Consider the following 27,943-nt stretch of genomic DNA (forward strand, 5'->3'; position numbering starts at 1 on the left):
AACCAATTTAATAATTATCTCACACCAATAAACAACTTCTCCTTATCATTTCTAATTCCCACAAAAAAACAGCTGTTCATAAAAGGATAGCCTACAGAGCTGACTGACATGCTGCAAAGCATTCACTGATCAACTATAATTTGGCCAGTTACAAAGATTATTGAAAAGCGTCACACACAGAATCTAAGTCTTCTAAAAATAAGAAACTGCTTGCTGCCTATTTTGCAAAAGGTATGCAGGACTACTAATTTACATCTTCCAACAAATTATGTATGGTTAAACAGACATATCTTTGAGCATTTAATCCTTTCACTGCCACATCCACATACAAATCATTTTCTCAGACAAATTTGTTTATGAATATTTAATATGCTTTAAGGATTACAGCTAATAATGCTAGCTTCTAATGGTAGTTAATGTATTTGAAAGATACATAACCATCTTAAATATTTTATTCTATCTTTGCTGGCTTGCTTTCTGCAGATTGAGTTCTCATTTAAATCCTTACATAAACATAAAAGCACCAACAGAAGAGACTCACTGCTACCATAAAAATATTAATATCTAAGAGTGCAGTTATAAAAGTACTCCACTGAAAAACATGCAAATAGATTACTGTCAGCATAAGCATAGCAATGGTAAGGCAAAAATGTTTCATTTCTACTCACCTAGTGTTGTTCAACGTTTGTCCAAAAAGATCATTTTGTAAAATATTTGGAGGGGATGAGAAAACCCCATGAAAATGAGATAAAACAGAATTGCAGACCTGGCGCAGTGTCTCAAATTGCATTTTCTCTCTTTCCTTCCCTTCTATTTTTCTTCACCACCTGTCTTAAAAGTCATCTATTTTGCACACACCATCAAATGCAAACATGCCAATCAAGTTCCATATTTTTCCTGATCTCTGTAAAAACTGTGCCTAAATGAGCAGGGGCTGATAGTTAATTGTACAGTCATTATTCTTCTAATTCAGTCGTAGAAGATTTAGTACCCGTGCGGCTTTCTCCTGACTGTAGCAAGAATTCTAAACAGCAGTAAGCTTTTTGGGCATTCCCAGCTGAAGTGTGAAGCTGAGCTGCTTTCATGTACTCTACTCATATTTCTCTAAGCCTATTAAAAACACGCAGTGAATAGATGCTGTCGTCAGGAGTTTCAGCACATCTGGCTGCCAGCAATAAAATCTCAGAAGTAAAAAAAATGAGGACAAGGCATCCTCACGCTGTTACTACTGTCTAAGAGGAGGAGGATTTCTGCATCTTCCCCTCCTCCTTCCCTCCCCTGTAAAAATGACTAACATCAGTGACCGTGTATGTAGGTCTTTTTTTTTTCTTTTTTTTTTTTTTTTAATGTAAAGGCAGCTCTACAGGACAGAAAGAGCACTCTAAAAATATTCTTCATATAATAAAAAACATGTAGCACTGAGACTGTAACAATAGACCTTTCATCTCATACCTGAAAAGCTATACCGTACCTTACATGAGATAACAAGTTTTTCAGTGCAAACATTTAAATGTAATATCAATCCATGACTGAAGCAAACAGTATACATTCTATACGTAACTAGTCTGTTAGGTACTGTACATACAGCATCAAGGCAATGACTTATCATGCAAACTTGATCAATTACTAAAAGGAATGACTGCATTATATATGTACTACATTTCAAAAATAAGAAGTCTTCAGCATCTTTTAAAAGTTTATTGCACAGAATCAGCCATGACGCAACCGAGCAAAATCAGTTACTTCTCTGGGTGCTCCATACCTGTCTATTTCCAGGAAAATCCACTGTCTTAGGAGCCTACGTCTCCAGTACATGTACAGTATAGGAAGTCAAAGAGCAAGAAGCAGACTCAGTCATCGAACAGAACACAGTGAGATTCTGCAGCATAATATGCATGGTGAATACCATTAAATGTACAGAAAATAAGTCTCCCTGACTACAAAACATATTTTTCCTCTTTTCTTTCAATGCTTGTGCCAGAAGATGACATTACATAACATTAGAGAATATATTCTATCATTGTCAAATTGAAAAATAACAATTAAAAAGATTTTCTTTAGAATATCTCATTTTCTATCCACAGCTTTTAACATCTTAGCACTAATTACAAAATCTCCAAATAAACCAACATAAAATGAGGGCCATTATTAAAGCTTTTCCACTGAAAGCGATTTTAATCCCAGAAGATATGGGAATAAGCAACCTTCCAGCTAATTAAAGTGTTGTATTGATGTGTTCAGAAAGGAGTACCCATGCAGGCTTCTTTGGCCAAAAGGATGGCAGCTACAACGCAGATTCTCAAACAAAAAAAGAAATAGGAACAAATTCATCTCCAGGCCCCTCTAAAAGAGATATAGAAGACTCCCTACTAACACCCATGTTAAATATTTAAGAAAAAAAAAAAATCAAGAAAATATCTGCTAATAAAACTGTTCCCAAAAGTCATGTGAAAACCTACAAAGTACTACACAAAATAGTTCTTAATATCTGGGTTTATGCCTATAGCATACTTTGCATTACGGAAACATTTGTATTTGAGAAATGCATTACAACTTATGGTAAAAAGTACCAGGCTATATGTATGGGAAAGCTGGTAACTGTTGAGATCCCAGAGTAGGACCTAATGGGTGTTTATGGCTATCTCAGTATAATAAAACGAAAACTTAATACTTGGTAAATACCTTGCCTACATTACAGAGAATTCATGTTTGTAAGATAAGAAAATTTGCCTTTATGTTCATTCCATCAAAAAGACAAAATTTTCGTATCTGCTGCAAGAAACAGAATCATTTTGTTACAAATTATTCAAGTTATTCAAATAACTATTAGTCTCATATGCACCACTTAACCATCCAGAGAAAATGTTGACCATGGAGCAGGTACAAGACCAATATTTTAACATATATTTCAATTATATCACCATTTTGTTTTGTGCCTTATGAATGGTCATCAAAGCCAAAATGTTCCTGTAGTTGCAACCAAGGTCTGAACATTTGACTTTCAACTTTCTGTGTCTTCACTTTCAGATATTTAAAATGGAAGTTATGACATACATTCTTTTTTTGTAAAATTGTTCTAAAACTACTGACAAAATGGGATACATATTTAAAACTTCTAATTCTTTCGTTTAATTCTGGGGTAAGGAATGAAGAGTACTCTGCAGATATTCATGCAAGTAAGACCTTTAATATGGAAAAGATAAAAGTAAAAGGATACTTTTAAAGGCAAATAATCCATAGTTGCTGCTAGCAGAAAATTCAACTATAAAGACAAGGGACTTGTACAAATACACATTTTTTTGGATGTCTGGAATTTTCATCAAGATTTAAGTTACTGTTGATTAGAAATACAATTTTTTTATTTCAAAAAATAAATGGTACAGAAAAATACACAGAATTGCCTTCCTTTCCTGACCCTTCTATTGCTCTCCATGAGACCCCTTGGCCAATAAACAATTCCTTCCTGTATTTACTATGTGGCCTATATTATTGTATTGACCCTATAATGTAGACTTATTACTAAGCCCTCTTCTTAGTTACTTCCACCTTTTCCAAAATATAATCATTTGGGCTGAGAAGAATTAAGGAAACAAAGAGGCCTAGCAAGAAGAGGCTGGAGGGGATGGAATGAAGGAGCATGAGCACAGTAGGCTGTGCCCACTGAAGTACCCATCCTTTCAGAGCCAGAATGGAGCTGATAATCAAAAGAAGTCTGTGGAACCACAAATAAAATTTATTTCCTGTGCACTAATATTGTTTGAGAACAAAAAGTACAGCTACTAGTTACCTTATGTCAATCCTGTTAGTGATCTTCAAATGTCTCAGTATTTTTTACATTAAAAAATTTCATGTGGTGAAGGGCACAGTGATTTGGTGTCATTTTTAAGATTTAGGAAATTATATCCTCAGCATTCCCAGATTAAAAGCCTCACATAAGAATTCTGGAAAAGACAGGAATTAATTCTTTTCTCTATTTGATATTTAACTTCCTTACACCTGAGATCTCCTTTTCTCTTCTTCAGGTCACTCACTCTACACCCACCAATATCCATATTATAAGAAAAAAGAGGTCCGCTGTGCACAGGCTTTTTTTGTCAAAACACCCCTAATTGTATACTTCAACATGCACTAGGTAAGCCAAGCACTACTCAAGCACTTGTGATTCTGGTGTTTCCTAACAATTGAGGGCCTGATTCAAATAATTTTGATAGTGATCTTTATTATAGTATTTTGTGTATTTATACTTGCATATATATGTACACAATCTTGCTAAATATGGTTTAGTAATAATAAATTTCATTTCTTCACCAGTTTTACGAAGGATTTCATAGACATGAATATAAAGTGCTTTAAAGATATTACACAGAATGGGAAAAACGAGTACCAGATAGTCTAAGCAACTACCTGACATGGCTGACAGCCTATTTTCAAAATGAAAAGACAAGCCTGGGAAAGCATCATTGGGTGCATTAAGCCAGGCTACACTGAGATCCATACAGATACCTATTTCTCTATCAAAGCTGAATCTTAATAAACACCCTCCAGCTACAAGTAGTTTGGAAGAAAAGTTATTCTAGAAAGCTCCCAAGTATGTGTGAATATTTTTCAATTTATATAAAACATTTCTATTTCAAATATAAAATTAAATTTCTTTGATTTTGATTCTAGAATTCAGAAGGCTCTTAAGGTAAACCTACTATACAAAGAAAGTTGACAATATGTACAAATATGTTGTCTCAAACATTACTTATAGGCATGACTTCTTTATTATAGCCACACAGAAAAGACATTTCACAGAAAGTTGTAGCTTAAACAAGGTAAAGTCTTGCAACCTCATTAAAGCTATACATTACAGCTCATAAGGCAAAGATTGTTCTGTGATAAAAGATATTATCAAGTACAACTTTGGATTCAATGCCATTCTAATTTACTGGATATTACATAAATATAGTTTGATGGAATCACAGACGAAAATGGTAAAGATGAGTCACTTGGAGTTTGGGGGTAAGAGTAGGATTTTTTAAATGTACAGAAAGTCAAACCTCTATTTTTTTCATCTAGACACTAAATAAAATTGGGTAATTAATGGCACATAAATACCTGTAATGCAGCTACCATTGCTTTCCAACATGCCTTTACCAAAGCATTTAGCTAAATATTTAGAATTAAAAAATTTTTACTTTTTCAGTATTCTCATTATGAGAAGAAAAAACATCTGAGCAAATGCTTTTCAGACAGGTAAGTTAACAACAGTGGCCTTGCACATTGGATGGTGTTACATCATTACAGTTTATAAGACTATTCATTTTGGGTCAGATTAGTGACCTGATGCTCCAAGGTGGGACATGATTTTAAAGGACTAACTTAAATTAAATTCAAGGATGGACATTTCACTTCACTGCTGCAAGTGAAATGCAACCAGACTTTCTTCTGGCGTAAAGCACACGTTCATTTCTATTTCATCACGTCAGTGTTCAAAGGTTCAGCTTCACAAGGGAAGATTAGCAAGAACTAAGGCAAAATCTACAACTGTAAATTTAATCACATAAGAATAGGAGTCATAGAAGCCAGTATCCTGAATATCTAGGATAGGACATAATAAAGAGAGGAATGCAGATAAAGCCTCAACCCCAAAAGGATAAAAGTACCTAAATCCAGGCTGCAGGGAAGCATCAGTCTCTGCCCAAGAATTGTAATAATGAATCCTCTCCTTGGGCTGGCGCCTGAGCAGTCATTCAAAACGCACCCTTCTTTTTATTACAGGAAGTCTGGCAGTTAGAACAGTGTCTGGGAACATGGAAAACTGAGTCCCAAGTTTCTCTTCTGGCTTGCTCAAATACGCCCACAAAGTCCTCATCAACACCCTCTTGGTTATTCCAAAGGGAATTTGTCTTTGCTGTTGAGACTGTTCTCTCTCCCGTAAAATAATTAAATATTGAAAGAACTATTTAATTCACTGAGTTAAACATTCATTGAGAACAGAAAAGTGATACTGATTTTATTCCCTGGTAGTCAGGTCACAGATCTACGATGGAAGATACTGAAATTCCAGCTAAGAGACCAAACCTTGTTACAGAAAATATCCACTAACAAAGTGCAGTAATGTAAAAGAACGTAAATTCACCCTCATGTTCAACCATCAAATACTGTTTTTTCTTGCTTGCATTTTTATCTCAGTATCATCCACACTTCCCTGATTCCATACTTTCATTTTTGAGGCATTCTATCCATATTCATATAATTCTTTTTAATGTGCTTCTTCATCTTCCTTCCATTTAGCCCTTTAATAGTAATCTATACTCTCCTTTTAGCCTAAGTTACAGATTTTAAACCAAGGATATGAGACTTAGAAACCCGGACAGTCTGTTTATGCATTTTTCTGTCCATATTACCATCTATCACCATGATTAATATGCTTGAGGAGACTGGTTAATTTCACAGGGGCATAAATATTAAAATAGTTAAATTCCAGCAAGCTGTGTGAAAATCAGCATCATCATAGGAGGAGAAAGACCCAAGTCAGTGCACATAGAGGAAGGGTGTGTAGAACTGAGCCATTACCCATTGACTTTGGCAGTAGAAAGACAGCCAGAATATGGTCAGTAAATAGCCACGTCATTGCCAACTTAAGTTTGACAAAATTATTATAAATGATAGGAAAAGGTGCTTAAGTTATTGTGATTCTCCACCATATCACAGAGGAAATAGGATAGAAAAACATGAGACACCATTATAGGCTGTATAGATTCTGGTGCTCATGGAACCACCTCTCTCTGTTGTATTTAACTCCCTCATTCCTCAGTTTCCATTGGACTTGCTGCTAATGGTATCCCATGCACAAAGGACTCACCAAAGTTTATCTCCTGGTCCACCAACAGTAACACCAAATAATGAAATAATAATAATTCATCCTTAGAATGAGCTTTACAGAAATAGTTAATCATCACAAACCTTGTAAGTACATTATCTATTAAATACTTTAGGAAACGAAGCTTAAGTGATCTGGTTCAGGTTACACACAAGAATAATGTCAGTGCTCCAGATAAGATGTGTGAACCCCAATTCATTCTCTTACTTGCTGTGTTTAGGGTACTAGAACTTTGCTGTTCCAAAGCCTGTTGAGCTACTGTTCCCTGTAGCAGCAACTGTTTAGTAGCCTAACTCCAGTGAAATCAGGGATAACACTGCACGCCAATAGTCTTTGGATCAAGGCCCAAAAGCGCAGTTCAGCACTATGCCTCTAGCGCGTTTCCAAATTTTGGAACTGTTCTAGTGCCACTGGAAGCAGTCTGTGCGCTGCTCCTGTCCTGGTTTCAGCTGGGATAGAGTTAACTGTCTTCCTAGTAGCTGGTACGGTGCTATGTTTTGAGTTCAGTATGTGAAGAATGTTGATAACACTGATGTTTTCAGTTGTTGCTCAGTAGTGTTTAGACTATAGTCAAGGATTTTTCAGCTCCTCATGCCCAGCCGGCGAGAAAGCTGGAGGGGCACAAGAAGTTGGCACAGGACACAGCCAGGGCACCTGACCCAAACTGGCCAACAGGGTATTCCATACCATGGGACGTCACATCCAGTATAGGAACTGGGGAGAGTGGGGGCGGGGAGAATAGCCGCTCGGGGACTAACTGGGCATCAATCGGCCAGTGGTGAGCCATTGCACTGCGCATCATTTGTACATTCCAATCCTTTTATTATTACTGTTGTCATTTTATTAGTGTTATCATTATCATTATTAGTTTCTTCTTTTCTGTTCTATTAAACCCTTCTTATCTCAACCCACGAGTTTTACTTCTTTTTCCTGATTTTCTCCCCCATCCCACTGGATGGGGGGAGTGAGTGAGCGGCTCCGTGGTGCTTAGTTGCTGGCTGGGGTTAAACCACGACAGCTCCTCAGTCATGAACTCACCCAGCAAGTACCACAACACTCCAAATGGTTAAGAGGATGCTCTGATTAATCTACTTACATTCAGGATAAAATACAAAGATAAGCTGTCAGTTTACATTTTGCACCTTCACAGGAGTCTGGATATTTCCATCTCTGAAAATTCTCAGAACTAATGTCATCAACACAGGGGGGGAAAAAGGCAAGCAAATGTCTATTTTTTAATGAAAGACAAAATTAACCTTGACATGTATAGATTCCCAAGAAAGTCAAGGAGTATCGACTACATCAGCCCAAAAGACCAAGTCTTGGGAGATTCCATATCAGCTTTGAACTTCCTTAGCAGGAAAGTGCCAACTGTCCCTAATTGGGTGCGCTGAAGTTCTGTGGTGAGACCAAACAATTCATTTCCCTGCATCTCATCATGGTCTAAGTAAATGACAGAAATAATCATGATCCACTGATCAGTATTGCTTTAAAACCTTCTAGGTGGCAAGCAAGTTAAACATGAGATTTCACCTGTATACTTACTAGTTTGGAAAGAATACATTTTACAAATAAAATATTTGGAAGCTGAGTTTTTACCTTATTTTGACCAGTTATGGCTTAATTAAATTCTAAACCTATGAAAGGAAAAAATGAAAGCTTGTGAAAATTAAATGCTAGATGACTTGTTTATTATAAATAGTTTCAGTGTTAAAAAAAAAATCTACATTTTTTAAAACTCAGATAACACAATGATCTGCTCCTTATGCAGACACTAGGAAATGTGCCATATGTTCATTTGGGAAATCCTGCTGTTAGGCCTAGTATGGACACATACAAAAACTGGCACTGACTGTACAAATTGCGCATTCCAGGATGAGTAAGATAGAGCAAAAAAAGCCAAATAAATTGGACAAGGGAAATATGAAAATTATCATTTAAAATCCTTTTGCTGTTAATGATGATAGACTATACCACGACAGTACTACTTCTTGAAATGAATCAGTAGTTATGCCTCAGAACCAGGTATATCTCCCAGTATAATTATTTTTAACCTATCTTTAACACGAATAATTTTGACTTATTGCTTAATTTCCTTAGCTCAATATAAATTATGGCTTCTCAAACCTCTCCGTGGAATTCTCTTTAATACTTTAGTTGAAAGGCAATATGGGAAATTTTGTTTAAATATGACAAGCCACAGAATAGTTGAAAGTAATTACATTAAATGTTTAATTTTAATTATTTTTCTTACCTCTGTCCTTCTCACCCTTCTGAATATTACACAATATATACAAGTTGCATGGTGAATCAAAAAGCTTCTATTGCTAGGGCACACCACAAGTTGCACCGAGTGACTTAAAAACATGGAATAGTATAGTATTGAGTTTGAGGGTTTTTTCCAGCACAAGTGGAATAAGGCACTTTGGATTTTGCTGTTTTGATAATAATATTATATGCTACATGACATGTTCACAAAAAAACCTCTGAATACTGTTTTAAGTACATTGTTGCCTACCTGTGGTCTGCAACAAAGCTCCAGTGCCTAGTTCCTGCCTCACTTGCCAGAGCTGGGCGTTTCTAAGTATTCCTTCCTTAGGGAATTCTGTGCTTGAAAATGAAGATGTTATTGATTTTAGGCAAATTCAGAGGTTGAATTTAGATTGCCTGAATCATTGTCTGAAGTTATTAACACAGACATCCAGATTCATTCCACTTAAATATAGATGACTAAGGTGCGTAGTTCAGAAGCCTACCCATCTTTTTTTCCTGTATAATCAATAGAGAGAGAGAGGAGCATGTAAAAAAGAACCCCATGTGACAGAAAATTGCATGAGTGCCCAAAAATAGGTTTAATGAAGTGTTCTTACGCTTGTCTAAGTACCTTATTTAGGAGGTATGAATATAACTCTGTGGTTGCATTTCTATTGCTGGATCTGAGAACACTTTCCAATTCCTGCCTTGGCTGTGTTCTGACACCATGTCAGAAAAAAATCCAGGTGTGCACATTCTCTCCCTTTTTCCTACTCGTGCATTGTCCCAGCATATAATCCAGGCACTTTATGGATCTGCATGTTTTCTATCAAAATTCCTATTGATGGCAGATCTCCCATGTTAAAAAAGACGACCTAAAATCTAGTGATACATGGGTTTTAACACACTGCCCTGACCTAAGACATAATTTATCTAAAAACCTGCTGGGGCAGAAATTGCATTTGGCAAACAAAACCCAACCTATTTGTCTAATAAATGTAGAAATTACTTCTTCAACCTGCAAGACTGCAATTCTACTTTGTACTAAAATAATTCATAGATATTGCTAATCTTGTTTCATGTCTGCAGGACTGGTAGGCATCCTACAGGAGAAATACATCCGGTTTTCTCCACAAAATAATGTCTGTAAACTCTGGGTCATAGAATGATCTTAAAATCAGTTCTCCACTTTCCTCAGAGTGTCTGACAGTTTACTGAAATGGCTATACATCCTAAGCTTTTAGTATTAATATATACATTTGTGCAGGTTCATACATGTGGTATAAAATACATAAATAATATTTTTTAAAGTATTAAAGGAATACTATTAAGATGGAAAAATTGGGCAATCGGAGTTAGAAAAGGTCTAACTGAAAATTCATTTCCCTGACTAAAGGAATAGCGGCATTACCTGACAGGAACAGAAAGCTGTTATACTTTGGTTGAATAAGCAGAGGAGTACGTGTAATACACATTGATACAGCAGGCTCAATATGCAGTAGATGCTGCACCTTGCAGAATGTGTGGTTTAGAGTAGTATATTTCAACCAATTTTACCTTCAGCTGACTCACAATCAATTGATATTTCTTTGCACCTCATTACAGTACATGAATCCTGCTTTATGCCTCATTTGCAGTTCTGGATGGTTCACCAATGAGATGTGTCTCACTAGTCAAGAAGTGCTGGCCTAGAACAGAGATTTGATTGATTTTTGAAACAATGCATTGAAAACTTCATCTGCTACAAAAGAAATTTCTGTTCTTCACTCTCATCAAAAGTTATCATTTGTCACCTTTCAAAAAAAACAAAAGGTGATTTAAAATATTACTAACAAAATATGATGCATGATTAATAGTGTAAAATACTAAAAACAGGAGTTGAAAATACACGCACTAACAGTTTTCAGACATCTGTCTTTCCTCTCTGCCTCAGGATGATGTATTCAAGGCAAATGTTGATTTCCTCAGTGCTCACAGGCGGTTCGTACTTATATCCCTTATTCTCCTAATTATACCAGTTTAAGAGAGGACATGATTAGCACAAAGCAGACAGCAAAAATTAAATCCTACAACAGTCCACTGATGATTACCAACAACGTAAATGCACCCAGCACAGTAATGATTTCAATATACACACTCAGGTAAAGAGGTAATGTTCTCTTTGTGAAATACACAGTTGTCATCCTCTGTGGATGAGATCCTTTACACAAACACTTCTTTGGGTGAGCAGGCTGGTCATAAAGCTCCTTATTATGTAAAGAAAGTAACAGTTACACTGATCTCAAAGTCCATGGTGGTATTGCAGAAATTGGCTCTCATTCCCTGTGAACCTGAGAGTTTAATTAATTTTAGAAATTCCTTTTAGTCACCTGGAAAATAACCTAAGAGATTTATTGCAGTATCTCTACTTTCAGACAACTAATTTGGACCTTAAAAGGCCTCCAAACTTGTGTTGGGTGTCAATGTGTCCAGGGGATCTGTGATGGAAACAAAGGCTAATATATAGGCTAGAAGATAGATCATTCTCCAAATGACAGCAAGATTAAGATTAGCCTTTTCATTTTGTGAAACAGGAGCTAGGAGAACACTGGATTGTTTATTAATTTCTGCTGTTCAGTACACTGGATAAAAGTTGGAGCCTTCCATATCTTGGGAATGAGTTCAGAGATACTAATTTATCTTCCTTTCATGTCATTATAAGATTTATGGTCTCCTGGGTTGCTCCTATCTTCAGCTGATTGGAATACCAGAAGAATATTTTCCTGATGATCACACACCTCTGGAATCCATTTCCTTTGACAGTGTCATAGAGCCTGGGTTTTATAAGCATTACAGCAGTGTAAATATTTTACTTTGGAAAGATTTCCATTTAATACTGGAGTTTTATGTTAATGGAGTAAAGGCACTTCTGGTCATTACATTAAAAGCTTTGGGGAGGGGGTTAGGGTTAATTTCATAATTGATTGTTATTTTAACTGTAAGGCTTCATGATACTGGGTGATATACCACAGTATAAATTTCCAAATATAATTTTCAGAGAGAAAAAAATGTTTCCAAAAGAAGTTCCCATACGCCACATAAAGCATGAAATTTAAAATGCCTGTCTTGAGGGAAATCTCCTGGTTTAGTTAGCTTCACCAGGCTTAACTATGAAAATAACTGACAGCTTTTCTGAATATCTACAAATGGGACACAAGCATTCTTATAAAAACTCTTAATTACTTGAAGGGGGAGTGAAGAAGTAAAGTAGGTAAGAATGAATGGTCCTGATCTATGCCAGTGCAGCAGTCATTACTGCAGTATAGTCTATCATCATCCAAAACAAGTTTGTTGAAGAGGAGAAGTTGAGACACTACTAGCACTGGCCTTAACATCCAAAGTTCCGGAGTTTGTTTTGAGTCAGTCTCATCTACAAAATACTCCTCCCTTTTCCATTGTTTAAGTGACATATCTTCCTCTTTTCCTTCACACTCTGATTCTCAGGGTCTTTATAATTTACATTCTCGTTTAGGGAAGAATCTCCGCGTCAAAAAAAAAAAGTATGCTGAGTAGCAATTAAATATCTAATTTCTTCCTTCAAATATTAATACATATTTTCTAAATTAAAATAAATTCTCCAGTCATTGTATTTACTTGAGCTATGAGACATGGGAAGCACCCAAAATATATATTGTTTTTTAATAAATGCAAACCCAAGTTAAATTGGGTTTCTTTCAAGAATTCTTTTTTGTTCCAATCCCTGTTAATGAATGGTACAGGAAGATGAATCATTGCATGTCCATTTCAGGAATAAAACGCAATTATCTCAGCATCATGAGGAGGTGAACTAACTGTTGAGTTGTCAAACTTTTTATATTCAAGAGGTGAGATTGTTGAACTAATTGTGATTCCTCTTCTAGGTTAAACATTTTTCAGAATTCTAACTGGAGCATAAAGAAACAACTGAGGTAGGTCCATTTTTGTCAGCCCAGCACCTCATGCCAGAGTCAACAAGATTTAATTAAAATTAATCTACCTCTGGGAAAAAAAATTGGTTTTGTGCACTGATTTGGAACTTTAGAATGCAATGTCCTTCTGAAGCTTCCCAGCTGATTTGGAATTACAAAGAAAATCAGATGCTTTCTGCTTTAATCTCATCTGCCTTGATGGGTATTTTTTAAATTATTTTTTTTAAGTGACCATCTAGGAAGTCTATCATTTAAAGTCCAGGACTTTCACAAAGTCATTACAGAATAAAACCTCTTGCAGCTAAAATGTATTGCTTTCTATCAAGATATTACCATAAGAACAGTTGTCCTTGCTGTTTTCTTTTTGCCAGAGAAAATGGGTTTTCTGCAGCAAAGTTCATGATTCGTCCTATTACAAGCTGCATAATAAAAACTTAATTTGGCAGATAAACTACATCTAGGGACCCATTCAAGCATGTAATATCAGCTGACAAAACACTGGACCAGAAATTGGGAAAACTGTGTTTGGAGCAACTTAACCTCCTCTTATTCTATGAAGATGATACACTTACCAAGTCCCTAATGGCATTTCCAGGAAGCCCAGTGCTGCAGAAATGGGCACTTTCTGATGTCATTTTCTGAAACACCAGGGCATGATCACAGGGCACAGTGCTGCACAATGCACAGATGTCAGAGCAAGTTGCGTATACACAACCCACTGCATATCATACATAGATATTACCTTGGAATTTAAAACTCCACTTTAAGTTAAGAGTCACTGACTTCAGGTCACCTACATTTTCTACTTAATTTGAAAAGACATTGTACTGCACTACTTTGCTAGAACAGGTAACTGTTCCCTTAAAATGTCTGTGGCTGTCTTCCTTTTGGCTAGTAAAGAATGTAGTGAGGCCTGTTTTTACTGAAAGGCACAAAATTAAGATTTCTCAAAGCTTGGGAGAGAAGTGTCCAATTACTTTACCATAAATCTGAAAAGGACACTTATGAATGGTTGCAGAATTGTTGGAAATTGAGGAAGGGAGGTGAGCTAGAGCTAGGGGAAAGAAAAAGAACTGGGTTAGAGAAGAAAAGAATGTCTGTCTTTAAGTGAAGGAATACCATGACTATATCTTTGAAAACACTTCCAATGTCTAGCTAGAGTTTGGTACGCACTCACACCAGTAAGAAAGAGATGATGATACACAAAAGAAAACAAGCTAATAGAATAAATAATTAACTAGATAAAGACATTCCAGAGTAGATAAAGGGACAAAAAAGGATTTGGCTTGAAGAAGGGGCATAAAAAGAAACAGAATAATCATGCTAAACACAAGGTAGAAAACAAAATAGTATTGCTTAATAATGTAATTTTTAATTATGAAAATATGGTCATCCTGGTCCTATTGCATTCGTTTTTTAGTTCGTGGTTTTTTTTCCTCAGATCTGACTTAATAAAATAGATTGACATTTACTAAAATTATTAAACTTGCCATGTAAAAGATATATGACAACTAAATTGCACTGCAGAAGTGATTGCTTTATCATTTGTGACTTCTACGGGCACAAAAAAAGAGCCAAAGAAAAAATTTGTACCAGTAACAATTATTCATTCTCATTTTAATTTTATACAGTTTTGGTAAAAAGTATGAAAATATAAGGCCATTCATTGAATTGCCTCCTGCTGATTCCAGAACCACTTTGCTGCCAGAAACTACAAACTTGAGTTAGCCGAGTCCTTTATTAAATGTTAGCCATTTCCCTCGGCTGCACTCCACAGATGTAACTTATTCACCTTTACACATCAATTTTGTAAATATGAAATTCAAACAAAATCTGTTATTTATACTCCTGAAGAGAAATTAACCTCCAAAGAACAGAGCACAACACAACTAAGGATTATGAACACACAGTGAGCTCTAACATTCATGTTTGTGCAAGGTCAACAAAACAGCACTTTAAGAAGACATGCTCAACCCAGAAAGGTACTGGCCTCATTAATTTAAAAAAATAAATTAAAAATGGTACCACCCTCAAATTTTTTTTCTGGTATTGCTTTCTTTCAGGGTCAATTTAGATAAAAGCAAAACTACATTTAATTCCATAAATGTTAGCTGTGGTTAGTACTTAATAAAAAATGTTCAATATTCTGATACAGCTGAGCTCTGTGTTTAGAGATTTAGATTATTAATGGTCTTTTAGCACAGTTAAAGACATAGCTGTGATATACAGAAACATAACACTGCAATGGAAAGCCAAACTCCACTTCAAAGATACCAAATATCAGCACCAAATATCAAGACTTCCCTGAGATCATTCTGCATAAGAGTGAGAAAAGTCAAATAGTAAGTGCTAGTTTTCAGTAAGCAGAATGCAACAAATATGCATAATTAAGAAAAAAATCAAGTAATCAGTAACAGTAAGCAAAATACAAACATCATGTTGCAATGGAATTATTTTTGACAAGGCACTCTACAGTAAATTATGAAAATGAAATTCCCTAAAACCAACATGAGATTTGCTCACTGCAGAGAATGACTGCAGCTAAGGTCAGATTGTCACTTAAAGCTGAAGTTCAATCTCTTTGTTATGTGTTTAATTAAAACACTCTTTAATGTTTGAAAAGAAACAGCAGTTTTAGACTGTTTATTAAGGTAGGTTAGTTCTGCTACAGTTAGGGAAGTTTCCTCTTCTCTTTTTCTCTTCTCCAAACAGATTAGCTTTCTCTAAGAAAAGGATCCCAAATTGTATCTACCATGGGTCAGGGGCCCAATGCTACTCAGTACAGATTCTACAGCTAGATAAAAGCTGGCTTTAAAAAAAAAAAAGTATTTCTTTTAATAAAACGTCATCAGAAAAAATTTAAGAACAGCCAGCTCATTGGTTGTTCTGCTACTGTGGGGAAAATAAAAGGGGAGGAAGGAAGGGAGGGAGGGAAGGAAGCAATGCACATCTCAGGAAAAAACATACTGAAGTCACAGTGTGGCTGCACGGCCTGAATGTTGTGTTGGCATTGTCACTATTCACATGAGCAGGAGACACACAAAACTGACATTAGGAGACAAACAGAATTGTACAAGCAGTTTTGTTTGCCAGAAGACAGACAGTTCTGCAAAGATAATGGAGAGAAAAAGCTCCCCCTCTTTTCCAGATGTTAGAATAGAATGGAGATGCTACAAACCCCTGCAACCTATTAACAACAGCATACCCACTATAGGTAGTCTGCGCTGTTGATAGACAATGTCAGTACCATTTAGGAACTTCTTACAGAGACTCTGCATTACAGATGGTACCAAACTCCTTACTCATCCTCAAAAGTAGGTGTGGTTTAATCCTCGTCATAAGTGTCTAATTATTTCATTAAAACTTCTGCACTGAAGGATTTCTGACTTTCTTGGACCCAAGGTACTTCTTTTCAATAATTAAATACTGCATTTTCTCTGGCTCCCTTCCCATAAATTTCTATTGCTTCCTCTGGCCACAGTTATTATTAATTTCCTTTTTATGCCATTCCAGATTGGGACAGCAGATAAGCATAGCTTTAGTTTCTACCGGAAAATTGGAATAGCCATGAAATGTTGATCCACACCTCTAAGCTTATACATAGAGGAATGAAATAATTAAAAGAGGACATCTGTGAAGAAGAAACTAACTCACTCATTTGTTCTAAGTTATTACCTCAAGAATCATACAAAGCATACACTGAAGTGGAAGATAGACAGCACAAGAAACAAAAGCAAAACTACTGAGACTACAGTTTTCGGATTGACATTGGTTTCACATTACAGCTCCAAGGACTGACTATCAAAGTGGTGAAAAATGCTGGAACAGGAGCAGGAAGATAAAGATAAAACCTTATTTGGATGCAGCTCAAATCCTGTAAAACTTAAATCTTTGGTTAATATGTTAAAAATACTGTAGGGTACCTCTAATGCCCAAATTTTGCATCCTGTTCTAGCACCAGGGAAAGTCAGTAACAGCTCTTTGCAGTCATGCATGGAAAAGAATATTGATTCAATTTTAAACTCAACCTGCAAAATACTTGTACAAAGTATTAGATTTATTCATGAAGTGAAAGAATATCATTATGCTTTCTCAACAATTGTGTGTTTTTTCTACTGTGGTGGTCATCAATGTTAAAAAAAATAAATTCATGTGAGTTAATACTTACATAAAGAATTCTAAAAAGTTTAGAGACACTGTTGTCCTTAGTGGATGCTTCTGCACACGAACAAATCTTCACATAACATTGCCAGTCTGACTCTTGGATATCAACTCCCTGATTTTAAACATTATCGCCATACAATTATTTTAATATTTCTCACTGTCTTTAAATATGTCAGCAGGTAGAAAAACATAGGTAAAAAAGTTAAAATGCCTCTATTTTATTTGAGCATATTTTCAAATATGCTTCATTTCCACAGGCCCAGGTAAAGATTGTACACTTTTTTAAGACACCTGGGCTAAAGATTTATCTTCTCAGAAATAGAAGCAATCAAAATCAGAGGCTGCACCACAGTGCTGTGTCATAAGTGTTGCAGAAGAAAAATAGTGATAATCGTGGGAAATGGCCAGTTTTCAAGCCTTTCAGAAAGAAATGTAATTGACTGATTCTTTAATGTTACATTGTCGTACTTTAAATTGCAAAAAACTACCATCAGTGGTGTTCTCAGTATCTGTTGTTCATAATCCAGCAATTAAAGAAGAGCCATTTGAAAAAGATATAACATGAAACAGATGGACACACATTTTCATTTATTTAATTCATGCTGCTCTTTGATGTTTCTCAGCTAGCTTATGCCTGCTTTTTCCTCTCTCCTTCTCTTCCCTCTTATTTTGGTCTCTTTTTTCTCTCTGTTCACACCCTGACATCCCCAACGGCAGTCCCAAAAGACAGAGCCTACGCTGCCAACTCATACTGGCACTCCTTCCAAGAACGGAAGCAAAGGGACACAGGGGACCACTTTCATTCTACTGCCACTGGTAACGCAATAGAATAAAACTTTTATATGTGGGAAACGTGTATACATTCCATAAAGAATATATGCACAAAACCTGCATCTTCAGACCCAAGTAGCCTCAACAGTCTTGTTTGCAGTTCTTACTCAGAATAAAATGCATCCTCCAAACCCACTACAGTGTGTGGAAACCACCATGAAAATCCTCCTTTTTTTCTGAGATAAAAAGGATAGAAAATGAACCTCCAAAATACATATGTATCTCTGAAAGGAGAAGGGAAGGAAGGGAGAAGGAGGATATATTTTATCCATGTGTGCTGGCCTGGAAAATAAATACTGCTGTTGTACAATTCTGCAGCTGCTCACTCTCTCAATTTGTTGTTTTCGTTCTGTTTTTTATGATTTGATCTCATATCCTTACAGTTAATCTGAAAGGGGTTCAGGCAGCTTTCTTCATTAGTCTTGCTTTAAATCATGATCTTACAGATCACGATCTTTACTGATACCAAGAACTAATTCTTTTTTTCTGATATTGCTCACCCTCTGACAGATGCAGCAATAATAGATTGAGTCATGAAACATGAAAACAAACTTTCTCATGATATTTTCACTTTTTTTTTTTGCATTGAATCTCATGAAAAATATCCTTAAGGAGAGCTCTTCTTACACTAATAGAATGCATGACAAATATATATTGTAAAATCAAAGTTAACATTTTCAAATTTTGGAAGCATTTTGGATTCATACAGGACGGATTGGGGGGGGGGGGGTGGATGGACAGACACGGGGACGACCACACTTAATCATTCACAGCTACCTGAACTGCATAACATCATTTCAGATGGGCATTAGATTAGAAATAGTAATGTCATCATAACCATGCACTGGGAAGACACATGGGTTGTCTCCTACTTCAGCAGAGTTATTGCTTAAAAAGGATAGTGAAATGCCACATATATAGAAAAGAGGTTTATAAAGCAACACCTCTGGAATGTCACAGAAGATTTACAATTTAAAACACTAAATTCATATGTGGAAAATGACTGAAATGGCTTTACAGTGGATCCTACCAAAAGCAAGAAAAATAATTATTTTACAACTCAAGCAAGGCAACATCACCTAAAGATCTAACAATTCAGGCAAACAGAGTGACACATAAAAAACCCCTTTGTATCAGCATTAAGGTTCCCTGTTCCCCAGCTTTTATTATTAGGAAGTTATACACATTTTAATAGGACATTATAAACATTTGCTTTGGCTTAGGTTTTGGAATGAAGAAAACAACCATTTCACAAGCTGATTGCCTGATACAAAATGACTCAAAAAAGATTATGTCTATTCAAATAATTTTGCTGCTAGAAAGAAAACACAATGTATTGAATGATGAGTAGCGTAGGTCTTGGGAACAATAGAGTACATGAATGGTTTTGATCAAAATAAAATAAAAGACCCTTTTGTATAATCCAAAATTAATGTGAAATTGGATAGTACAAATCAAAGAACTGCAGTGCATACAGCCATAAATCTACCATCTGTGCACAGCAGACCTCAGAATGGACCTTCTGAGTCTATGGATTACAGAGAGTAATATTTTGCATTTCTTTGGTTCACATCATTTGGCAGTTTTCAGGGAGTCTAGCGTTATACTACAACAGCATGCATACTCCGCTCACAAGGTTCAGTCTGTGAAAACTACTACATATGGTTACTTTTCAACTGCCCTTAGCATAAAATCTCCATGTGATACAAATTATGCTAGTATCACCTCAAACAATGTCAAATACAAGACAGTCAATTATTGAAAGTAATCTAACACTGGACCCTATTGTGTGCTTGCTGCCTCTGCCTTCTCCATGGGTTTACTACTAAAAGCACTGTAAGGCACGTTATAAATATTGGATATGAACTGGAAAAAAAATTAATAATGGAAAACTGTTCTGCTGGTGGTAACTACTTGCTCCTGAATAGTTCTTGTCTTTTCTTTTCTTCCGCAATAGATCCAGTATAAGAAAAACATCCCTGGAGATGTGCAATCCAAAATCATCCCAGACTTCTTTAAGACAACAAATATCAAAACAGTCAAAGAAAATTTACAATCAAGTACCTATCTGTCTGTCTGAACAGTTTGGGATCTATTGATTGCATACATCAAGGGAACAGAATACTAGTCTAATGGTTGAAACAATGTTATTTTAAGGAAGAATAATACCAGTAAAGAAAACAGGAAAAATATGCTGAGTACTACTCAGGAATGGAAAAACAAAAAAGCACAACCAAGTAAGATATAGTAAGGAATGAAACAGAAATGGCATTGATGTTCTTGAGATTCAAGGAGTGAATTGCCCTTTACTCTGTGACCAGTTTGTCTCCAGACGATCAAGAGAAGATATATACTTGATATAAAGAACTACTAAGTAATGATTGCTGTAACATCAAAGGAAGCTGCCAATGTTAAAAAAACTTTGATAAAAAATGACATTTTACCTTTGTATTCAAATCATAAGAACCCAAGTATATAGAGTCTTAGCAATTACTTTTTTCACAAGTGTTTTATTGTTTTTAACTTTTAAAATTATTTTTTGTGTCAAAACTAATGTGTTTGGGATGAAAAATAAAACAGATAATATAGTTCTTACTTTCTACTTACTTCTATTATTGACATTGTGCAAGGTAAATAACAACCACTTCCAAATATTTGAGACTTTTTTGGCTATTTCCCTATTATTTTGGACATTTTGAACAGCCATGGTTTTCTCCTAGAATTAGCTTATCTAGACAAATGGTCTACCATAAGAGAGTATCTCAATTTCTGCACAGAATTAATTTAAGAATAGAAAAAAAACCTGTCATGATGATCTCCCATATAACATGTTTCTCTACTGGCTGGTTCTTTCAGTTAATGTTAAAAAAAACCAAAAAACAAAAAACAAAAACCAGCATAATATGAAGCGTTCAGAAAAGAAGACAGAAGATGAGAAGCCTTTAGGAAAAGTTATCTACAATCACTTGACCACAACTGCAAGTTTCAAATAGATAAAATTAGTTTTCTTAACTTGATCAATAATAATAAAGAGAACATAGATGGATTTACAAATCTTAATATTAAAATTATATCAAGTCATGATACATATTCTATGCATGACTTCAGTATAAAGATAACAATATATTATCTTGTGTTCTTAACGGTGGTTGAATGTAATAAAATTGTAAGCCTTCTCAATATTATTGCTGAGAACAGCAATGGCACCACAGCATATACAGGTACAAACTTAAGGCCTATCCCCAGCCTTGAATTCTGGGATAGTCTCTCTCAGAGGTGCTGATATTCTCCTCTAAAAGCCCATTTGACCAATCAGACATTGATTGGGCATCAAGGAGGAGTCTTTTTCATTATTTCCAGCAAAGGAAAGACAGTTAAGGTGAGGAACATTAGGAAAGAAAATTATTCAGAAGACCCTCTAACCTTCAATAGCATGTAATACATCTCATAAATATACTGTAAACATACTTGTATATGTTAATTAGGGAACACTAGTATTAGTATCTAAGTAAAACAGGAAGAGGATAATGGCTGAAAAAACAATCTGGATTTAAACAATATGTTGAGTAGAAGTGATCACAATTAGCAGAATGGTTCTGATTTCAGGCACAAATTCTACATTCTTCCTGTTGGTAAGTATTACTTTATATTGTCCATGTTTATCATACTATTCTGTTTAGGATAAGTGCATATTACATATCCAAATTATATATTTATTTGTATATCCCTCCCTCCATCTCTCTTACTGCACGCATATAATATAAAAACACTTTCAGAGTTAAATTACTGCTGAGAACAAGAAGGGGGTTTTTCATCATCACTTTATGTATGATACCATCTTCCTGGCAAAATTAAGGAAAAAGAAGAACCACAAGAGAATCAGTCCCTCTCTCCTGCTCCTTAGCATCACGTTAAGCTGCCAGCTGTATTTCTCAGAGACCATGCATATAACTGAGGAGCACTCAGGGCCACTAAATACTGAACCCATCAGCTGAAATCAGAGCAAAGGGCAACAGGCAGAGTAAGTTAAACAAAAAGAGTTAGATTAATTACATTCAGTTTGTTCCCAAATAAAACCAAAAATAGGAAATAAAATATGGTAGAATACAAGAGGTGAGGGAGAAGGAAAACAATTTTAATTATATTAGCTGTAAAAGATATTATAGCTGTCTAACTTGTTTCAAGCTTGCGGAATAAATATTGTAACGAGGTCATAGCTGGGCAGCAGAGGAAGACTGCCAGATTATACTGCTCTGGCTGCCAAATTCCAAGGCAGGTGGAGGTCTCTGGAGAGAGAGGGTATCATTTCCATGGAAACACATGAGCAAGCTCACTCTCTTGTTTCTTCTCCCTCCATATTTAAAGTTCTATTCTGGTCTTGCTTAGAAAGAAATTAAATTCATTCAATTAAACAGTTTTTACTTTTGTGTTCCAGTAAAACATAGCCACAGAGGCTGAGAGCCTTCTGGTGCCTTTTGGTACAATCACATCAAGATAAAGGGAGGGAATTTCCAGCTCCAGCCTCTGGCTAAACTGGGTCTTACTACATTAGCGCTGAAACAGCCACAGTTTCAACCAACGCCAAGTAACGCTGAGATAAACCATTGAAGAAAAAAATTTTCATACTAATGACAATAACTAACAGCAAGAAACTGAGAAACCATGAAAAGACTCAAGGTCATCACACAAAGATTTCACCATCTTCAATACTATGTATTGCAAGTACTACCAGATGATTTAGTTCAGTAGTCTGGACAGCCACCATCTTCCATTAACTTGGTTTTTTGAGCCCTGTTTTGGATTACTAAGATTCTGCTATAAAGTTAGTAGCCACAAAAGAAAAATGGTAACATTCTGTACAGCACAATGACTATAATTCGAGAAAGTTGCAAACACATGGACAAGCTCTGTCACACTGCTATTGTCATTTTCCATGTTGTTTTTTTAATGGAAAGGAATGAAGAACACACATTGTCTGTGACCATCTGAATACAATAAGAGACTCCTCAGCTGCTGCTTCTTAGAATTGTTTCAAGAAGCCTAGTATATATCTTATAGGCTATAGAATAAAAATGAGATAAAACTTAAAAAGACAAAATAAAAATTGTAGCATAAATTCAGCAGATCTTATCAGCATAAACATCAAAAACTTTCTTACCTGTCTGACGTTGTGTCACTTGTTACTTGATGCTTTACTCCTGAACCATTCTTAATTGAGTCTTGCCTTGTGAGCCCTTGAGATCTGTTTTTGTCCAAAACTTGTGTGGATATGTCACCTGATGGTCCCTGGTACTGTAAATGCTCCTGCAGCTTTGCTTTTTTCTCTTGAGGTGCTTCCTCGTTCCGCAAACCTCTAATACCTTCTTGGTCAGGCTGCTGTGGTGCATTTGATCCACTGTTATAGAACCAGGCTCCAGATTTTGTGAGGATTTCTTGTTGTTTTCGGCACAAGTTACATACCCACATTACCTGTTCAGACACATTTAAATGGAAAATCTGTTAGCTTGTGAACACTGTACACAAAGTTTTCATCAAGCATATATCAAATAATTGTTGTCATTTCGAAAGGCAGAAAGAATACTATTTTAATTCTTTCTATTAAAATTACAATAGTTTAGCCACAGCACAATAAAATATGTCTGTACAACCTTGGAGGAAATAATTTCAGAAAAAAATAAAAACTCAAAAATACTTTTATTCCACTTTTGCTGCATCATTTGTAATACAAGGGAAAACCACAGACAGTAGCAATATAAATGAAAAGAATCTACATATTGACATTCCAATGGCAGTAAATGTAATATTTGAAAATGAAGACTATAGGTTGAGGATGATAGGATGATAGAAAAAAGGAATAAAAATGAAAATGCATTAAACATTTAATCTCTTACTAAGTCAGAGTGAGGAACTTTGGAATAGATCCTCTCCTGTTGCAAACAAGTAATTTTATAATTGTCCAAAATGCCCTGCTGATTTACTTCAGTGGCGATCTGTATCTTACATTTACATGAAGAAGCTGACTTCAAAAAGTGACTTGCTTTTCAAAGCTATTGTAAATCAAAGCCATTTTATAAATAACGTAACACAATATATAAGGTGGTGAGTGTCTCCATGGCCAAGATTTAGCTTTCTCTGTATGCTTACTAAATTATTAAAATGATTACAGCTTCTCAGTTGTAAGATCCTCTGCATAGTAATGAGATTTTTTTAATATTCTAAAATGTACTTGCTTGCAAAGCTTTTGTATCCTATCACCTTAGTCACATGGCAGTGCAGGAAATTGCCAATGCCAATTATCTGTAAATTAATTTCACATTCAGTTCTTCTGTTACATGAGAATAAATCAGGATGTAATGAATCAAATACAAAAGACCGGTTATTAATACAATGGCACATTCAAACTGGTTATTGTGTTATCTTAAAATTTCAATTGTACATAGCATTAATTCACCACAAGTTTAGTCCTTCACTCCTTAATCTCCATTTTTCTTTAGCTTTATCTCAGTTCTTCTGTTATATATTTTTGTCTTAGCTCACAGACAAAATTGTATCTTTTCTACTACATGTTCCTTGAATGTCTACATTCAGCCTTCAACCTAGTTATCAAGTCTACAGTTTTAATCCTACACCAAGCTGCCTCTTTTTCAAGGACTTACAGTACAGGACATTCAAAGGCTTACATTAATGCTCTTCATTATTCTTTTAAATGCAGTTAGTTCCATGGTTGAATCACATGGAAAATGTAGCTTCTACCTCCACAATACATCTGCCTCAGTCCACCAGAAAACGTTTCAGAAGCTGCAATCTATATCTTACTTTTATTCTCCAGACAGCTATCTAATAGAAAATTTAGACCATGCTGTCCAGTCAAGTCTCGCCAAAAATGTTTTGATGAAAGCATCATATAGAAGGTTACTTGGATACAAGGTTTGTACTCAAATTAAACTCACTGACTACCTCATTCACAAACTGCCATGCTGGGGCAGGAAAAGGAGGCACCACTTGTCCATTTAATGGTGGCAATATGCCCCATCATGGTAAACTTCCTTCTTAACTTTTTATAATGCTGATATTCCATTTATGAGAACTCACGTCTGATGATTTCAACCAGACAGAACAAAATATCAAAGCAGGGTAAAAAAGAGAGACTCCCTGAGCAGCAGCTTGCTGTCTGAAGCAAGTTAGAGGTCCTGAGAACAAAGGTCAATACTGTGTATGTTTCAGGCCTCGCCATCATTCAAATACAAATTCAAGAACAGGTCTGTTTTACCTTTGCTAATTAAGTTAGAAAGTACATGAAAGCTCCAAACTGAAATTTCACCACAAAAGGCAGAAGTATTTTTGCTCTCTTTAATCAGTAACAATTAAAAGCCTTTAATATTCCTGCTTGGTTTGTACACAGCTGAAAGAAGTTCTAAACTTTCCATATATGTGTCAGGGCAATGAAAGGACCAGATCTGAAACAATTATTTAAGTATACAAATATATAACAATTTGAATGACTACAAGGTAAAATCCCCCAAAGTTTTTGTGTGTTATTTTTCCTTATATTAGTAGATGTTAAAATGTCACAAAAAATAGATATCACAGTCTAAACACTTGAGCAACTATGTCCTTGGCTTACAGCCACATTTTGTCCCAGGATAATGCACTCCAGGATGACCAGTATTATTCTCTTGTACCCAAGAGAATGAGAGGTCCTTCTGAATGAATAAGATTTAATATCTCCTCCTCTAAAAGTAGAATCAGGAGGAGTACTCCTGACCTAACCTCTTCTCCGTGATACACAAAATTTAGTGATCTGTTTCAACATAAATCTTAGCTCCTGCCAAACTAGGTAGATGATGATGTATAGCAGAACAGAGCAATGCAATTGTCAGTGCCATGAGACCCATGTGAAACAAGCAAACATTTTATGGTAAAAGTTTCATCAAACCCAGTCCCTGACTAAAGATATTACGCTATGCTATCTTTGTTGTTGTTCTCTACTGTATCATCATCTGGTATTTTATTTCCACCTCTATAGCTTGGAAGCTGTTTTTCAGTGACTGTCAGTGACACTTCAAGGAAGACACCATATTATCTCCCAGGCCCTGCTGAAGTCAAACTGGTTTCAACAGTTTCCACTGTGCAGTGTTTCTTACAGACTACCGAAGTAATTGGGTCAGGCCTGCAGGAAACAGTATGAGCACTTAAACTGAAAGCACTTCATGAAAAAAAGAAAATTTTTACAGAAAAGAAAAATTTACTTAAAGTATTTCATGTTGAAAAAAATTCAAATATACAGCATTAAAAATGCATATATTTATGTATTTTGCAGATTTTTTTCTGCCCTTCTAAGAGTGTTTCATAATATTTATAGCTAACACTTCCAATAAAGCCTTATTTGCAATGTACTTGCAACATGTAGACTTCCATAGTGTTGACCCAAGTAGCTATAATTTTAGCTTCAAATAATCACATACAATGAGCAGATTGGCAACTGTCACACACACATAGAAATTTATGTGCTTTCAGTGGGCACCAAGCAGTTAGCAGTTCAAGCCCTCAATGAGTACAGGGCTAAACTGGCTTCTCCAACTTATCGTAGCATGTAGAAGTACACTTGCAATTTAAAAAATAGTGGTAATTTACAGTGCAGACCTCTCAATTAAATGACAGACACACATGTAAGATAGTGTCATAAGAGCACAGACGGGAAGGTGGCATATTCCTGGACAGGATTTCTGCTTTTGCCCCCAGGTGCCTACAACAGAGCGCTCAGCAGCTCACATACACGCAGAGCAGCTCTGTCCCTGCCAAGTCCCCACCAGGATGGAGCATTTCATGTGACTGTGACAGCCACACAGCAGAGAAGGGAAGGGGAGACTACGTGAGTCGATTGGATGCTCAGTACATGCATTTTGACATATCTGCAAAGACAACCCACAGAAGTTTCCCTTCTAAAACAGTAATTAAAAAAGGGCTAATCCATTACATCAGAAATCTGCACTCTAATGTAGGCACGTTACCTACTACACCCATTTTCGAATCTCCTAACCACCACTCTGAAGAGTTCAACAGTCGTGAACACATTTTGTACATGAGCATCAGTGTTGCAACTTGTGGGTGTCAGTTCTTCTCAACATGGGAACACTGCCAATTTGAAAAGGAAAAAATGGACAAAAATCTGCTCTCCGACATCTCTAATTATTATTTAAGTACTCGTTTAAAATTAGCATCTAAAGTGCTAGGGGCACTGTATCGAGATGTGCATTTCAGTACAAAAGGCTGAAACACCACCTAGTGCCTAGGATAAGAACTGCTGAAGTTCTTTTCAAATAAATTTCTCCTGTAAACTGTGAAAATAACCACACAAAATATATCTAGCCTGACATTTTCGCATTAACTCTTAATTTCATTTGGGGTTTTTAAGACAAATTTCTTTTTTTATCCAACACTGAGAAGAAGTATTCCGAATGTGGATTAGACAGATTTACCTCAAACCTTCCATGTGCTTTCATTCACAAAGATTAATTCTATACACAGAACAAACAAGTTCTAACACATTTTGGATTTCTTCAGCAGTTTTTACAAGATTCTTCATAAAATGCTCTCACTTCTGCTAACACTACCCAAAAGCTTTCATCACATAATATTAGCACTCTTTATTACATAAGCCCACAAAAACAAATTCTGCAAAACATGCAATTATCAGCCATTTCAAATCTATGTATCACACATAATTAATACACAAAAAATCACTCCCTTGTATTGTCCTAAATCAAACATTACAGATTTGTCTATTAGATTAAATTCTTCAGAACACATTTCACACACCACTTTAAATTCATAGAATCATAGAATGGTCTGAGTTGGAAGGCACCTTAAAGATTACCTA

The 27,943-nt window shown here is 35.7% G+C and overlaps 1 protein-coding gene across 5 annotated transcripts in view; it reads right to left on the reverse strand.

The window, feature by feature from the left end:
• The window catches only part of RIMS2 (regulating synaptic membrane exocytosis 2), a 487,588-nt gene that overhangs the window by 331,885 nt on the left and 127,760 nt on the right, over positions 1–27,943 (reverse strand). For 2 of the 5 annotated variants that reach the window (XM_010577010.1, XM_010577008.1), the window contains exon 3: positions 23,222–23,532. In XM_010577010.1, the coding sequence (XP_010575312.1) occupies positions 23,222–23,532 (311 nt within the window). Of the gene's footprint in view, positions 1–668; positions 1,252–23,221; positions 23,533–27,943 lie in introns of those variants that run through there. The other 3 variants (XM_010577012.1, XM_010577009.1, XM_010577011.1) reach the window with 2 other exon arrangements.

This window comes from Haliaeetus leucocephalus, unplaced genomic scaffold, assembly GCF_000737465.1.
Source record: "Haliaeetus leucocephalus isolate CR32 unplaced genomic scaffold, Haliaeetus_leucocephalus-4.0 Scaffold555, whole genome shotgun sequence".
Taxonomy (NCBI): domain Eukaryota; kingdom Metazoa; phylum Chordata; class Aves; order Accipitriformes; family Accipitridae; genus Haliaeetus; species Haliaeetus leucocephalus.